The following is a 17913-nucleotide window of genomic DNA, read 5'->3' as shown; positions in this document are numbered from 1 at the left end:
ATTCTGACCTTTTTAAAATTAATTTGTTCAGATATAGCTGAAAAAAAATAACTCATATGATATTGTTTGTTCTTTGAAAAAAGCCTCATGATTTACTGGTTCAGCTATCAAAATTCACTCGCAGTCTTATATAGTCAAACTGCTGGCATCATCTTCTGCATTCCCAGAATGGCAACCAAGTGGAGATACAGAGAGAAAGCACATGACCCCTGTCTTTTGCTCTGTTATATGAATAGAATGGGAAAAAAGTAGTCTACTCGCAAATCTGCCATGAAAATATTGATTTAATAACCTCTATGACATGTTTTTCATATAGTTGCTGTCTACTGTAGTACTTGTTCCTAGCTTTCTACTTCCTCCAAAACCAGGTTACTCTTGCTTCTTTAGACACAGAGTTGTAGATGCAGAAGAAAGTAAAAAACAAAACCAGAAAAAAGTAAATATTCAGTGTGTTCTCAGAAACAAGCAAAAAATCAGGAAAATAGTAATAAAAATAATGAGCATGTTTCTCAAGTATCCAAACTGTTTAACTTTTTAAACTTGGAAAAGTTGGCTTTTCTTCACTGTATCTGTTTCATATCATGATTGCCAGTTGAAAAAACTAACAATTCGTAGTATTGGGTCTTAAGAGGCAGTAACAAGGTAAGAAAGTGAAGCAGGAGGCAGTATCTCCAAGTTCAGATGAAGTACACCACTGCTGACCTGCCAGGGAATTAAAGCAGGCAGCACTTTCACCTTCTTCTCCAGTCCATTTGAAAATTTGTCAAGAAAATCCACAGTGCTTGTTGTGGAGATGTCCAAACAAAGTGTTTCCACATTTCTGAAAATGGTTAAATTTTTGACTAGCACTTGCTTTTGGTTTTGATGAATGAACCATCTGTCAAATGTTTTGTCTGCATGTATTTGTGTATATACATAAATCTCTGGATACATTAGATCCTGGGAGACCCCACCTCCTTTCTATTCTGTTTTCTAGATTACTGGGAACAAAATGACATCACTTAACCTGGCTACGATCTTTGGCCCTAACCTGTTGCACAAGCAGAAATCTACAGACAAAGAATTCACAGTTCAGAGTTCAGCTCGAGCTGAAGAGAGTACTGCTATCATAGCTGTTGTACAAAAGATGATTGAAAACTACGAAGCCCTTTTTATGGTAGGTGGATGTTTCTTTCTGTGACTTCTAGGCATTTTTAAGTTAAATGAGGAAATACCTGGTTGGCATTAAAATAGACAAGGATTAAATAAACTGTGGAAACAACATTCAATTAAGCTCGACTAGTATTAGTAAACAAAACAGTCTTCCATCAAGGCAAATGCTTTGCAGAAAGCAATAATACTAAAAATTTGTACTTATACCTTTCCAGGAACTGTTTCTATGTCAGTGAGAATATTATCTTACTTAATTATCTTCCTCTGTATGTAAATGAAATGATGGAATTGTTTATTCAATCGTATGCTAAATAATATATTATTATTGCTCATTAGTTTTCAAGACAAGACTGAAAATGACCTTTCATCTCACAGGTTTAGAAGTCAGGGAGCTAATTTTTCTGCAGGGATAAGAGATCCTTGGTTAATTTAAGGAACAACTTCCCTTACCAAAGATTTTCTTGTTGGTCACATGGAGAGGAAGGACAAAGCTTTTTTATTTGTCAGTGGGATAAGAGGAGTAATGCATAAATGTGTGCTGTTCTTGAGTACTTCTCTGTTCGCTTGCTGAAGCAAGGAGGTTCTTCATAGAAGGGATGGTGACCTTGGACTTCAACATGTTTTGGCCAAATAATTCCTACATACTGTTGCCTACTGAAGATTCAGCTTAGTTAAATTACACTGGTAAAGCCTAGCAGCGACCTGGTCAGTTCATTCTCTGACCTTATCTTTTTTTCTGTCTATGAAATCATAGTTCAGTTTTGCGTGATTTGTGCCTGAGGCAGAGCCCTAGTTCAGGATATCGGAAGCCAGTCAGACCTAGTGGTGGGCACCACCCTGTCTTCACTTTAGTAGACATAAATATCTTAACAAAAAAAGATTACTTGGAAAGTTGAAAACAGTTTTGTTTGTTGTGTCTTGAAACTAAGCAGCGCTGTATATACTGAGGAGATTTGTTTCCAGCACAGGAGGAGGAATACTCTGGAAGACTTCCTTTAGTGTTTCAGCAAAGCTAGGTGCTAGATACAGCATTGGTGGGAGATGATGGACAAGACTGGATTGTGGGAATGTGGGAGTGGTGGACACATGGTACTGTAAGGAGAAGGTGTCTACCAGATTTCAACAGGGATGAAAGCATGACAAAGCAATGACGAGCACCGTCTATTGATCTTATCCTGAGATTAATTTCTTTGTGGTTTTCTCATCTTTTCTTTAACACTGTATTGCCTTTCATTACATCCTTTGCTTTATTTTTATTCTTGTTCTAGTTAGGTGCTCTCTCTCTCTCTTCCTCTGTCTCCTCTTTCCACCACTTCAACCCCCTACCCAGTTTGGGGAAACTTTAGGTGCTAGTTTTACTTCCACAGCACAAAAAGAAAGTGACAGAACTGCACTCTTGTGAGCAGTTCTGCTGGCCCAGAGCGTGGATGGCACTAACAAGGTTAAAATAATATTTGAATAAGAATACTTGCAATACTAGAAACATACATGTACTTACTGTTATTTCTCTTTAAGAACACTTCACAGCACAGTGACATCTCAGCACATCGTACTTCAAGCTCATGTCCAGACTTTCAGTGTGGAAAGAGTGGGGTTTAGGATAAGACTAACCTACATATGGTCTCCTTTCATTTTGACAAATTTATTCCCTTACCTCATCAATGCTTGCATTTTTCGCTGAAGATTAAACGCAATGATGGAAAAAAAAGAGAAGTTCTCTTTCGTTTTCTAGAGCAGTTTTTCAGATTGTGGAGAGAGATTAAAACCAGATTTAAAAATAAAAGGCTATCTGCATGTGAGAGAGAGGCAAACCTGTCTCAGATGCTCTCCTGAAAGCTGAAATACACTGATGTGAAATTACAGAAGTGCCTAACAGATGAGCATCTCTGAATGCTTTTACTCTTCCCATTACCATAGTTTAACAAACAACCTGGCAAGTTCTGCCTGTTTTCTGGACTAATGTCTAGACTTGCATGTGATATTTGATTTGTAGGATTGTGTCAAATTGCTCATGGTTGCATTTTTATAAAACTTCTATGAGAGTTTGCTGTCAACTTTTCATGTTAGCATGAAAAAATTGGGCAGCACAGGGAGACTTTTTGCATTCTGAAGATTAAGCCCAGAGCATCCTTTGGTAATTGATGCATGGAAATGAAAAAGACCTGTACATTACATTGTACTGGGACTCCAATCATTTGAAATCAGGCAGCAAGCAGTTCATCTTCCAAACCCACAGGAGTGGAGCCAAACCAGGAGTGTTGTTTATACCTGACATTTGTGCTACTTAAAAAGAGAAACATCTGGACTTGAGGATCCAGCTACAGCTATAACATATAGCATATTGATGCCAAGGTGGTTTTGTGCTTTTTTTTTTTTTTTTCTTCTTTCTGTTGTATATGGGGAAGTTATAAAACTCCAGTTGACTTCAGCATTAAAACTGAAGCACCATTTGTGAAAGAAAACATAGGAATATAGCACATGCTATGTAGTTCATATCAGAATGACTCTGACTTTCAGTGAAATGCTCTGTTTTTCAGAACAACTTGGGATTATCAAGGTCTGTTTTTATTCCTAAAGCAATTACCATTAACATCACTAATATGCAAACGTGAATTCAGCATAAAAGATGCTGACCTTGCTGTTAAGTCCGTGATGTTAAGGTCCTTAATATCCAATTCCTATCAATTTCAGTGAGTCTCAGGGATGCATAAGTCCATATTGTGGAACTGCTTTTTTCTAGTCTCTGAACAATGCCCAGAAATTGGATTCAGGGAGACTGAACACGACCACACTTTGCCTCATTGGCTTTAGCTGGGCATGAAGGATGAATTTATGCATTTAGCAGCTCAGTCATGCATTTATATCATCCAGTACCCAAATCCATCTCTGCTGCAAAGAAAAGTGTCTAACATAGTGTCTGAAATTTATTGTTTTTATTGTTAGAGGCTACTATGGCCTCCCCACTGAGGAGGCAGTCATATAGCCTCTCTGTGCCAACTCAGTAGACAGGGATGGCATGGCACAAAGCAAAGACTACAAAGGTTCCTTCACCCTTCTGTGCCTCAGTAGCTGTGATACCCAACCTTAGAATCTCAGAATATCTCTGATTGTACAGGACATCTGAGAGCGCCCAAGCCCACTGATCAGTCCAGGTATGTGATCAGCAGGTGCAAAAACTGTTATTTCAGCAGAGCCTTGTTTTCCCATGTGTACTTACCCTTGTCCATGAATTTCAGGTTCTCATCCATCTACTCAGACATAATTGCCAGTTAAGCAGTTATTTCAATAAAAATTATTTCAGCTCTGTAACATCTTCTGAAGATACCTATTTAGTAATTCTCTACAAATTTAAATTAACACTTACATGCATATCATTTCTACACTTGCAAGTCAGTTAACCAAATTGATTTAAGTTGCTTCACAGGAGGAAACCCAAAACCAAACAACTAGCAAAGGAGACCATCGGTACAAATCCAGTTAAAGGATCATAGATTGGTGTGCCCCCATTCACACAGATAAAAGTCCTATAACTTGATTAAGTGTTAAGTTTGGATTTTGTACATTCTTTCAGTGTGTTGGAACTTTTTTCAGTTTTATTTTTATGAAATGAAAGACTGCTTGTAAGTCATGGAAAATATATTTCTATTTTTTCTGACAAAGTCAGTAAATTATTACATGTATAGCAACTTGATACTAAGGTGAATAGTAACTTCGCCCCCAGATTTTATCTGGAGTGAAATCTACTGTATGGAAATGCTATCTGAACAGACAAGTCACAGGGCACCAGGTTTCCAAAAATGTGTTCCTATAAAAAGAACATAATGTATTTAAAGACAATAATACCAATGGCCATCAGTAAGAAATTTCTCTATCTTAGAGGTCAAACATATCTTTTTTTTAAAGAAATAGTCATAGTCACACAAATTTTTCATAGATGTTTTGGATCAATTTGACGTAAAGGATGCATATCTTCATTTATTTTCAAATTATTATTTTTTTTAAAGTAATTTGCCTTCTTTGTAATGTAATTCCCTAAATACCTCCCAAACCAAGGCATTCCCCCGGGGAATCTATTACTAATTCTATTCCTATTTTCCAGTAAATGTCGGGGATAATAAATGGCCCATGCGGTGTGACCTGAAGGTCAAAAGATAAAGGCTCTGACAAATTGCATCCAGAAGCAGATTGCACAAGTGATGACCCCTTGCTGAGATTGTCTTACCTCCAGTTCCATCCGTCATGAGTGAACCTGAGCTGTTCGCTCAGGTTTCTCAGATGGTTTCATCCATTTGAGTGTTGTGATGGGTGAGCTAAATGTTCGACTGTGATGTGGACAAATTCTCTCAAAGATTGATTGCATTATAAAATGCAACTGGAAGTACAAAGTTTACTTGGGAAGATTTTGGAGTGCCACCTCCCCAGGAGATGTTATATCCTTCAACAGCTGAAGGTTTCAAATGTTTTGAAGGTTTGTCTTCATATAAAGTGCACTAGAGGGAGTTTGCAAATAAGAAAGCCAAACTCCAGAGGAAGATGGCACAGCTTCTGGCTGAGTCTTGCTATTATCCAAAGTCCAGAGTGGCTGGAGATCCAACAGGACCTACTTGTTAACCTGAGTAGTGAACAGATAAACTTTGTAATTTAAGCAATTTTACATCAGACAGGCAGATTCATTATAACTATCCATACTGTATTTCCCAAGTACAGAATAGCTATGATAGTTTCTACGTATAACTGTAGTAGTATGGTATAAGAGGGATAGACGCTCTCATTTTCCTGTGACATAAGTACCACTAAAGATCTATCAGTGGAATGAAAATGCATGAACTGCTCAAGTTCCAATAGGCCCTAAGCAGATTTTAAATGTGTCTCGATCCCAGGATTTGGCCATACAGATATCTGAACATTACATGTTTTTAAGACTTAATTTAGAAAAATGTTGACCTTAAGCAGCTGTCTCTGAAATAAAACAATGGAAGAACTTCAGAGACAGAGCAGTCACCGTGAAATTTCCATATTACAGGGGCATAGATAAGGCAAATACCATGGAATATATGAAGAAACATTCTCCTTCCTCTGTAATTACATCTCATGTTGTTTCTAGAACAAGAGAAGTACAGTTGCTTGGAATTTAAATGTATGAATATCCCTAGATTTTTGAATGGAGTTAGAAGATAAGGACCTTGAATTGGGGTTTTTGAGATTACAATACATAAGTAATTGCACTCTTGTTATCAGATGTAATACCCAACTGGGTACTAGTAGGATTTTCAACAGTAATCAGCATTTGACTTCGTACAAAGCGATCTTCAGTCCTACTGCATCTGTTACATGAAACTTCTCATTTAAGTGGAAGTGTCTGAATATTTATTTTAATATACTCTCTGTAAATGTAACTGTACTTGATCTTTTAGTTTCAGCATAGTACAAAAATTAATGTATTTAAAAGTTATTAATCTCCAATTAAGTATTTTTGTTGTCTTCATAGGTTTCCCCTGACCTACAAAATGAAGTTCTTATTAGCCTATTAGAGACTGACCCAGATGTTGTGGACTATTTGTTGAGGAGGAAAGCTTCCCAGTCATCGTGAGTAATCTGTTTTTTCATCATCCCTGTTTCTGCTGGGAATTTCTATCTCCCACTGGAAGCATTCAAAAGGTTGTAGTTTTCCACAGCTTTTATGCACTGTCTACAGTGGAGTAGAAATATCTTCCCCATTAAACAGACTCTGCCAAAGAAATTATGACTCTTGTACAATGTTTTCTAAAGACAAACCTTGTTTCGCGATTCAAAGCAAAGATTGCATTTTTAACTATTAACTGACACTATTAACTGACAGGATGTATACTAGTAATCAGCTGGTTCATGTCTTGGGTTTGTTGTAGTCTTCAGTAACAGGAGGCTTGTATTATGGTATCCTTGAAACACACCCTAGAGTGCCTTAACACGGTCACGGCTAGCCGTTTGGTCAGTTTGTTGTTCTTTTCCTATTGTATACACTTGTGACCTAGGTAGGGCATTGTAAACAAGTCAACTGCTGCAGCAGTGGATGTATGGAAACTCTTTGAGTATGATTTAATTGTATGCTTTGTGAAACATGAAGAGAAAAAAATCATACCAGTCACTATGATTATGTTGCAGTTATGTTACATAACATCTTCTAACTTTGTGTATGGTTTATGTATGCCTACACCCGTGTGCCTTAATGCTGTGACTTTGTACATTTGGATTAACAGGACTCCTGGCTTTCTCAAGGGACACACATTCATTGCCTTTATTCTAGTGAATCCCAATATGCCAGACCCTAAAATTACAAAATTTGACCAGCTTGTTTTAAGTAACTTTTAAGAGGTTTCCTAGACTCTAAGCTCTCTGGGACAGATTGAACTTTGTCTTCCTGTGTGTGTGTGTGTGTGTGGAAAGTGCCTAGTGCATTCAGAATATAGTTAAAATTGAATTTGTACAGTCAGCTATGATTTTTTTTTCTCTCCCTCTGAACATTGTACTGTTGGAGGTAATAGTGTGCTTAGCTTTGAAGGAGAATGTATTGAAAGAAATAGTACAATTAATACATGAGGGAAAAAGGCTTCTTTATAACATGCAGAATATATTGTGTTGTGAAGGATGTTAGTTTAGCCACATGAATACATAACATGCAGTAGCAAATTATCACATATCATCTGATCTGTGATAATTGTCTGTGTGTGTTTCCTTAGTGTACTACAGTTAAGAAATAATTTCAGTTAGTTTGTCTGACTGACATCAACTAACCATGTATATATTTGATTCACAAGAAATGCCAGATAATTAGTTATTAATTGTCTTTTACACTTGTTTCACACTTGCCATGGTCTAAGGCAACAGTTAGGAGAGGCACTGAAAATCATGTCACATATGGTAATAATATGGTACTCTCTAGAGACTTTTCTTTAAGCTCTTAGTTTGAAATGATCATATTTGTGACACAAGCCTATAAAAAAATTAATGATGGATTTCACTGTCTGTAATAGAAAGACATAAAATTGTATCTCACGTGGATTCACAAGCTAATTGAGCATAAATTTACATCACAAATCATTGTGGATAAAACAGGTTATTGTTAGATCCAGTTTCCTTTAAGTTAATTGACCTTTCCATTAGCTTCCTTACTTTTCAGTCCATGTGCACACCTACAGGAGAAAATAGATCTTTTGTGCAAAGCTGGTCACAACTGACAAAAGGGTTTTGTAAGAAAAGGTTACTAAACCAAATAGGAGCATTATGGCTACACTAGTACCAATTTATTGTGTTTTCAGTAATTGGCAGATGAGGCATGAGATAGGAAAAGCTTGCTATCTCTCATTTGTCTTCTACTCTGGTATCATGTAAGCGATTTATTCTTAATGTTAATGAAATATGTTTTCACTGTGATTGCAACTTCTTGGTTAAGATATTCCAGGCTATTAGAGTGAATGTTGCTTAGTGTTATCGCTTGAAGTGTGATGCTCTTAAGAGATTAATCTTTTTCAGGACGTAATATCAGTTTTGAGGATACATATTTGCTAGTTATTTTTTCTGTAAGAAGTGTGAGAAAGCAGAAAACAAGGAGATATTTGTCTTGATTTCATAACAATGAGCTTCCAAAATATGTCCGTACAACTCCTGGAATTTCCTTGACTATATACTCAAGAGCACATTCCAAATTTGGACCCATGGAACAGAAAACTTTAGATATTCTTGAGAGAATCTTCATCATAAAAGCTGGTTGGCTGCATAACACAGTGTGTGGAATCAATTTCAAGACTTTAATGTTATATTTCTTGCACTGAAGGTCCTGCTTCTGCAAATGCCCTTGCATCTCTGCTTTTGATGTTACTGCAAATGCTTTCTTGGTTCTAATCTAATAGAAAACAATCTCTTTTCCTCCTCAAAGGAGGACAAATCAGTTGTTCCTCATATTTCAGTTCTCTTAAGAGTTGAGCATCATGAATTGATGTGTCAGGGAGTTTATGGAAGTTGGTCATGGTAAAGCACTAATTACCAGTGGCTGCAATTATGAAGTCTGCTTTTGTGGATGACTTTCCCAACGTTTTTGTATGTTGGCTTGATGACAATGGAATTTGAAGTTTCCAGCTGTAAGATGAAGCATCTTTAAACTAACACAAAAATAAAATGTTTCTTATGACTATTTATTGCTTATCATGGTTAATAGATAGAATAAATGTGTTTTAAAGTTATTTTAGGTACAGAGTGATACAGAGTAATTTTAGAGTAAATGTGTTTTAAATTTGTGCAATTTTCGAGTGCTTTTTATAGAAACGATAGGTTTGGGTTGCTCACCCAAACTTGTGGCACCCAAGATGAGGCCATACAGTAGTTTTTAATTTTCATATTATTATTATTATTTTTTAATTTCCATACTAGTTTCTATAATAGTTTTTAATTTTCCAGTATGTTTAAACACAGAGGCTTCCTGAATCATTGAGTACTCTATCCTGTTACAGTAGCAACCACATCATAATCCTGCAATAATCTGTTTTGTTGGTGGCACTTCCAATATATATGGAAATTGCTACTTCATGCTGCCAAGCCATCAAACTGTGTATGATTTGCCTCTTATAAGAAATAATTGTTTTTCGTCTCAGAAACTTTAAGTTGTAGCAGAGAAGTATTTCTGCCAAAACTAAAATGGGATTTCTGGTTTTGATGGCCTTGATGCCAATGGAAAAGTAGGAATGTCCTCAGTAGAAGTAATTATTGTTATTAACATTTTTGCAAGTCACCCATGCTTGTAGACTCTGGTGGATGACAAATTCAGAAGGATGCCAGTTAAAAACTCCTTAACAGCATAGTCAATTTTTGTTTTGGAATCTGAAATAGTAGTTTTGAACCAGTGCTGTGTAAGTTCTTTCTGCAGCTTTCAAACCTTTTAGTCAGATGCATGCACTTAACCACTTATTAAATCTTTTCCATAATGTAGTTCAAAACCTGTAGAAAATATTTCACTTGCCTTCCCATTTCTCACCTTTAGTAACACACAATTTTCTATTATTCTTAATGGGACTCATAATCTGCCCTTATTCATAGGCTGCATATAGGTATGTATCCTAAGCAGTATTTACATTTGCCTCTATATTTATTTTTTCCCCAACATATAGGTAGACAGTCTCACAATTATCTAGGAGAAGACTAATTAATATCTCTTTGATAATTAACTGAAACTGTAAACAAATCAGATGCAAAATTTTTGTTTTAAGGAACATATGGAGATTTATGTTTTATTAGGAAAGCTGCAAGCCAAAGACTTTTGTTCCTAAATATCATCTTAAGGTTATGTATGTAAAGCAAATATATGAGATCAATTTCCAGCTGTATAGTATTTAATCCATTTTGATGGTTTCTTGGAGTAAGATTAGCAGAGTCTACAGGAATTTTCTTTAAGACTTTTTTTCTAAAGAAATTTGAAAATTATATTAGATGTAAATAATTGCATGGGTTTACTATCAGAAATAGTAAATGAGGTTAGAAACTTGAATGTTCGGACGTTTCCAAAAACTTGACAGTTTCCATTTAAGTAAATTTTTATCAGGAGCTCTGTCTTGAGACAAGCTAGACTATAAGAGATCATTCAAGGTAAGACATTTAATCAGTGTTTCACAAAGATCAAGTTTTTGTTCCCACATTCTTTCATTTGCATTTCTTTCCCCTCCTTCCTTGTGTTACCTTGCCATGGCTAAATGGTCCAATACCTCCTTTGCCCTGTGCAACATAGTTAGGTTCTGGTCCTGTAAAGATTTACATGAGATAAGCCTCACTGGTGCCAGTGTAAGTGTTAAGCAAATCTGTATGGTAATAGGATGAGGTTTAGATCACACTCAGTCTAGAAAGCTGGAAAGAAAGACTTTTGGTCACAGGAAATCTGCAGATACCAACAGTTTTCCCCTTTCCTCTCAGATCTTTCTGACTCTCTTAAAATTCCTTGAGACATTGCTTAAATGCATGTCATTTTACCTCACACTCACTGCTTAAGTGTTTTGTTGTTGTGTTGGTTTTGTTGGTTTTGGTTGTGTGGTTTTGTTTTGTTTTGTTTTTTAAGAACTTAAGGAAAAGGGAAAAAGAAAGAAAGAAAGAAAGAAAGAAGTGTTTTAGTTTGTTATAACATTTTACAAATTTAAAATCCAGTTTAAATACTGTGGCTTCAGTTTGTGACTGTAGATTAATTCACCCTGTGCTCGTCTTCATCTGGGAAGCTGAGATGGGAAGTTACATAACTGAGGCATGATTTACAATTAGTTTTAATGACTCTCCAACATTACCATGCCAGCCATGCTGTTCCCAGGGGACAGTGCCTGGGACAGTGCTGCTTAGCTAAATGGCAACTCTGGTTTTGTGAGTTGGCCCCAGTTACGGTTCAGGATCAGTTCAGTGGTGGTTTTCTTGCTGGGAGATAACTAGGAGACAACATTATTAATTCAATCCTAATGTTTTATGGTTCCTTTTACACTGAAGGGGAAAAAAAAATATATTGAAAAATAGAACAGAATAATCATGATGTTGAGTGTATATATTTTATGTTTTGGGACACAGCACTTGTAAGTCAATAAGGGGAAAAAAAACCCACTGCTTCAAAGTGGTATTAAGTTTTGTCAGTATCTGTGTATTAATCTTTAGTCTGCTGTGGCTAGCCTGTCTTACCACTGTGTGTTTTCTTTATTTTCCTTCCTCAGTTTTACTTCATTTGTCTGGAAAGAGGGTTATTGTTCCATAACAAATAATGTGCTTTGGCTGCTCACTGAGTTCAAGCTGTCTTTGGATTTGACTCTGAGAAGGGCTGGCCGTTTTCAGTATACAAGAAAGACCCTCTGTATTAACACATGCAATCAGACCAGATATTAATGTGAGGTCACTGATAAAAAGTGTTTTGTTCAAGAGAACAGCAAGCATAAGATAAGCATCTAAGAAACAAAGATCAAGGTTCAGAGAAATGAAAAAAAAAAGGAATAATAAAAATATAAATTATGGGCATACAACAGGGGAAAAAAAAAAAAAAAAGAAAAAAAAGTATGTTTGTTTACAGAGTATTTCTACATATGCTTTGGGAGGTTCCATAGCTTACAGATTGCCTCCTGTCTACATAATAAACAGTAACAGTTCAAGAAATCTCCCTCAGTGTCCCCAACACACTTTCAAAAAAGAGGGGTTTCTTTCGGAGCCTGGGATGTACGTTTTGGTGGGTGTTTCGTGTACTTTTTTCTTTTTTCTTTTTTTCTTTTTTTGGTTGAAATTAAATGCAGTCTATGCTGAAATGGTGAAAGAAGTTCTAGAAGTTATTGCCAGAGCCAATTGTTTGCTGCCTCCATCAGAAATACGATAGATATATCTGGTAGTACTTTGTAGAATATTTACCTTCTGGTGCCTCTAGAGGAGGATCCTTCTCACAGTGTTAGAGATGAGCTAAGTATTTAATTTCAGTGGCTGTGTATTACTTTAGAATGGAAGAAGTGATTTTAGCATCCTGCTTATCATCAAACTAATCTTCCCCATCATGCCCTCAGATTTATTGTTGCAACAAGCAGAATTGTCAAGGTAACATAAGGAATTGATTCACTGTTTAATTTCCTGTGGTGAAGTGTATGATTGTGTGGTTTTCGTTGTTTTTTTCATGATAGCAACATCTTTTGATTTTTAGTGGCCTCTGCTGGCCACTTCATGGCAGAAGTTTTACTCATGGAAAATTCACCTCTATGCTGCTTCTGAAGTGTTTTCATTTCAGCACCTGTGATCATACTTTTGCATTTAATTTTATCTGTATGATGTCAAACTGCACCTGTAGCTGTGAAAATAAAGCATTTTTCATTAACAGTAGTTTGTTTAACAATATTTCCCAGAAGTCCTGAGATGCTGCGGTCAGAAGGTTCCTACTCCACAGGAGAAAGACACTCTTCCACAGACTCCAACAAAGCTTCGAGCGGAGATGTCTCCCCGTATGACAACAACTCCCCAGTACTTTCTGAACGCTCACTGATGGCAACGCAAGAAGAAGTTGCCCGCAGTCCAGATAAGCTGTACAGGGTGCCTGAACAGTACACCCTGGTTGGTCATTTGCAGCCTAAGACAAAGGAGAATTCTTCTGCATCACAGGCTGGAAAAGGTATATCCTGCTCCTGTTCCACTTTCTAAGTGACCAACATAGGCTTCTGAAGTATCTGTAAAGCGTCTGCTCTATATTGTCAGCTATCAAGACTTGAGGTTATTGTAGTGTAACAATCTCACAAGAAATGATTTTTTTTTATTTTTTTTTCCTGTTGAGCTTTAAGTGTTTGCTCAGTCCTCCTCTTTAGCTTATACAGCTGCTAGGGATGCTCCTAGTGTGGCATTTGTCAAAACTTGGAGCTTTTGTTTAGTAAAGCAGAACTCTGTATGTCCTGCTCTTCAGCCTTGTAAAGACTTTTTTTCTAGTGCTGCTTGGCAGGACTGTAATACCTACAAGCTTATGCTCTAGACTTTGGAAAAATCTGAGTTTAAGACATCATGCTGTAAATTTTCTCCAATTGAAAAGAATGACCTCAGCTCCATTGCATCGTAGAACATAGCTGAGCTGCACAGCTTTACATCTGTTACCAATAACACATCTAGCAATACTAGAGCAGGGATCCATAATTTCCATACATGTCTAGGGAGTGCACACCTGAATGATTTCTTCTGTAAAGAACTGTTGTTAAAGCTGATGGCTCACCTGCACTCTCAGATGATTTTCATTTTAAAATGTAAAACAATATTAATAACTACTTTCATGAAATACATGTGTAATAAGCCAAACTTTAAGGAATTTCAGTGCTTAGTGGTACAGATAACTGTTTGGTGGCATTTTAAAAAACATTTGGTTTCAGAAGCAGTGGTTAGGTCATTAAATTCCCTTTTGGAATTAATGGGATTTAGACTATTATCTCAATTGTATACTTTATAAATGCCACTGGGTATTATTTAGATGTATTCAGCATCTAAATCTCTGAATAGGCTTCAAAATGTGGTTAGGTTTCTAGTTAGTTATCAACAGGAAATTACATGAAGCTTTATCGTATTAACCATCTTTTGGACTGTAATATGCATCACAAAGTTGACCATGATGAATTAGGAAATTTCTTTTCTGCCAGATGAAATCCAAAAATGGCACAAAATGGTTAGAATCCAGCACAAGTGACATGTGCATTTGATTAAATCTCTGTTATGTGACAGCACTTTCTTGTAAGACCCAAGATGCAGGTTGCTAGAGCATGCCTTACAGTGGCTGGTGGGGCTGTTTGAGGGAGCATTCTTTTCCTTAAAAAAGTACATGAACTAACTTTTCTTGACCAAACCTTCCTGTTTTGTACAAATTTCCCATTCACACAAATACAGACTGGGCAGAGAATGCACTGAGAACAGCCCTGAGGAGGAGGACTTGGGGCTGTTGTTTGATGAGAAACTAAACACGAACCAGCAATGCACTTTTGCAGCCCAGAAAGCCAACCATATCCTGGGCTACATCAAAAGAAGCATGGCCAGCAGGTCGAGGGAGGCGGTTCTCCCCCTCTACTCTACTCTTTTGAAACCCCATCTGAAGTGCTGCATTCAGCTCTGGGTCCCCCAACACAGGAAGGACATGGATATATTAGAATGAGTCCATAGGAGGTCCATGAGAATGATCAGAGGGCTGGGGCACCTCTCCTATGAAGACAGGCTGAGGGAATTGGGCTGTTCAGCCTGGAGAAGAGAAGGCTCCAGGGAGACCTTATAGCAGCCTTCCAGTACCTAAAGGTGGCTACAGGAAAGCTGAGGAGGAACTCTTTGTCACAGAGTGTACAGATAGGACAAGGAGTAATGGCTTAAAACTAAAAGAGGATAGTTTTAGATTAGATATTAAGAAAAAATTGTTTACTCAGAGAGTGGTGAGGCACCAGAACAGGTTAGTTGCCCGGAGAAGCTGTGGATGACCCATCCCTGGAGGTGTTCAAGGTCAGGTTGAATGAGGCCCTGGGCAACCTGATCTACTGGGAGGTGTCCCTGCTCATGGCGGGGGGGGTCAAATTAGGTGATCTTTAAGGTCCCTTCCAACCCAAACCATTCTGTGATTCTACAACTTCATTAAGGCAGAAGACAATGGAAATTTCACTCTCTCAGCAAGCTCAGATGTCCTATCCATAGACAGTGCACTAAATTCATTACACGATCTGAGCCTGAAACAGCAAGTAATTGCAGACATACATTTGTTCTGTTTGTATTAGTAAGCCAGTTGCATATGTTATCAACTCTGATATTTTACATAAAATTTTATGTCAATTCAACTTAATATTCTATTTATGTGTTTTTAAATAATGGTTTTAAAAGTACTGATTCACCATCTTCTTCCTGCTCTTCTTCCTATTCAGATGTTTCAGAAGATCATTTTGATATCTGGGGCACCTGGCACTCAACACTGAAAAGTGGCTGCAAAGATACAGGAATTACAGGTCAGAAATTTCTCAGAAGTTTTAAACACAAAGCTAACAAAAGCATAAACGTTCCATGTTTTGAGAAATCACAGTGAAACAAATAGGAGAACTCATGTTGCTGAGAGTTAAATTTGTACATAAGCCACTTACCAGATCTTGGACTTTTAAAGGGTTGTTCAATAAAATACAGAGAAGCACAATGATTTTACAAATGTGAAAGTATTTCAAGCTGCTAGAAGATAATTTAAAGAGTCATCTTCAAATTACTTCAGAAAACAGTTTTATGTAGTTCTAAAACTCACTAGAAGCTGGACACCTGGTGGAGACTTGAAAGTAGCTGCAGTAGTGGCATAAGCACAGCCTGTGAGGCTGGAAGCTCTGGCTCTGCCTGGGAATAGCATGGTCTTGACAAGTTATTGACCCGTTCTGCCTTTTGTTTTTCCTGCAATCTGCACCCACTTCACAAAGAAACTGTAAGACTGAAACACTTCCTGCATCGAAAGATGCTGTGTGCTGTAAGGCTTTATGTTAGAGCAAAGTCCTTGAGTCACCCAGAAATGCAATAGACACAGTTTAGATCAGAAACATTAGAGGTTCACACAATAACAGAATGGCTGAGGTTGGAAGGAACCTCAGGAACTCATCTGATCCAAGCCCTGCCCAAGGAGGGCCAGACAGGCTGGGTTGCCCAGGCCTATGTCCAAGTGGCTTTTGAGTGTCTCTAGGGAAGGAGTCTCCACAGCCTCACGGGCAGCCTGTGCCAGTGCTCCATCACCCACACAGCACAGAAGTGCTGCCTGGTGCTCAGAGGGAGCCTCCTGTGCTCCAGTTTGTGCCCAGCACCTCTTGTCCTGGCACCGGGCACCACTGAAAAGAGCCTAGCTCTACCCTCCATCTGGTAGCCTGAAAAATGCAAGGCTGTTGCTCTATGTCCCCAGGTTCAAAGGTTCAGCCAGTGGGGGAGGGGGCTGATAAACTTTTAATTGTGTAGCCTAATAATAAAAGCCCCTATCATTCTTCTGTGGTATTACACAGGGAAAAAGCAGAAACTTGTAAAATGTCATGTAAAGGACTGTGCAGACTGACATTGTCTTTCTTACTCTGGACCCCAGGTTCTTATGGAAACATTTATGAAAGTAGCTTGCTGCGACCTGGACAGTGCTCTCTTTCCCAGGGGAACCTATCCATATATTCTCCTCGATGGCAAGGCAGCTCCTCCGAATTGGACAGCAGCAGACAAGTCATGCGAAGGAGTCAGACAACTGCTGCCATTCCCGAGTGTCAGCTCCATCCTGCAGTGTCTCGGGTGTGCAGTAACCCACATATTGAAGCCAGCGGTAGGAGTTTGGACCAGTCACGTTCAAAGTCGGAGCGGCACTTGACTTTAAGCAGTGTGGAGGACCTCACTGAGTATGACTTACACGCGGGTTGTTCTCAGAGCACGGCCAAGCCCTCCTACAGAAAAGAGAGGCCACCTCCCCCGTACCCTGGCCCAGCAAAAACAAGCTCTGTGTTGTCTCAGCGATCAGGCGTTTCTTCAACGTTGCACTCGTTGTGGAGACTTCAACGACAGGAAAAAAGTTCAGGGACCAGAGCAGCTGGAGGACCAGCAGCCAAAGCCCCTGAGCAGGCCATCTCCAGGCAGGAGCGATCAGCCCCGCACACTCAAGTGGGTAATATCTATTCGACGGCAGCTCACAATCAGAACAGTAAAAATGTTTCAGAGCCAGACTGGCACGATTGGCAAAGAGAGAGATGGCAAATTTGGGAGCTTTTATCAGCTGATAACCCTGATGCCCTCCCAGAAACCCTTGTATGATCAAACTCGACAGAACTGCCACTTATAACTCTGCCTCCCTCTCATAGGAAAACAACAGTCATGTTGGAAAACTGGGGGCTCGTGTGTTTTCTACCAACTAAGTTACATATAATTTTTTTAAACCTTGTTCACTTTAATTTCTTAACAGCACTGTCAAGCAATCCATTTACAAATACAGTATGTTCCTGTTTTTCAGCAAGCTTTTGAGAAAAAAAGATGAAAATTTTAGTCTAATAACTCTGTATGCATACACTGTGTATAAGATAAAACTGTTGCTTCAATGTGGCTAAAAATGTATTTATATATCTGCAGTTTTGATGATTGTATATTCTGTAATGGGTATTGTATGATAATCATATATTATGTTTTCATATACAGATGTCAATCAGTCATGACTGCTTTTTTTTAAATCACTGCACTTACGTTACCATGATATGCATTGGAATTCTATAGAAAGTGCACAAGCTGGTTTCTGTGCTTATATATAAAAAA

General features: G+C 38.0%; 1 protein-coding gene across 1 annotated transcript in view; it reads left to right on the top strand.

Moving 5' to 3' along the window:
• Positions 1-17697, top strand: part of ARHGAP6 (Rho GTPase activating protein 6) — a gene marked incomplete at its 5' end in the record, with an annotated part of 309381 nt that extends 291684 nt beyond the window's left edge. Inside the window, 5 exons of the mRNA XM_084285501.1 lie at positions 977-1156; positions 6641-6738; positions 13020-13282; positions 15540-15620; positions 16715-17697. Of these exons, the coding sequence (XP_084141627.1) occupies positions 977-1156; positions 6641-6738; positions 13020-13282; positions 15540-15620; positions 16715-17421 (1329 nt within the window). The 3' untranslated portion in view covers positions 17422-17697. The remainder of the gene's footprint in view (positions 1-976; positions 1157-6640; positions 6739-13019; positions 13283-15539; positions 15621-16714) is intronic.
• Between the last annotated feature and the right edge of the window lie 216 nt (positions 17698-17913).

This window comes from Netta rufina (genome assembly GCF_964035555.1).
Source record: "Netta rufina genome assembly, chromosome: 1".
Lineage (NCBI taxonomy): Eukaryota > Metazoa > Chordata > Aves > Anseriformes > Anatidae > Netta > Netta rufina.
The sequence above is the reverse complement of the archived record's forward strand: the minus strand, read 5'-3'. Positions and strand labels throughout refer to the sequence as shown.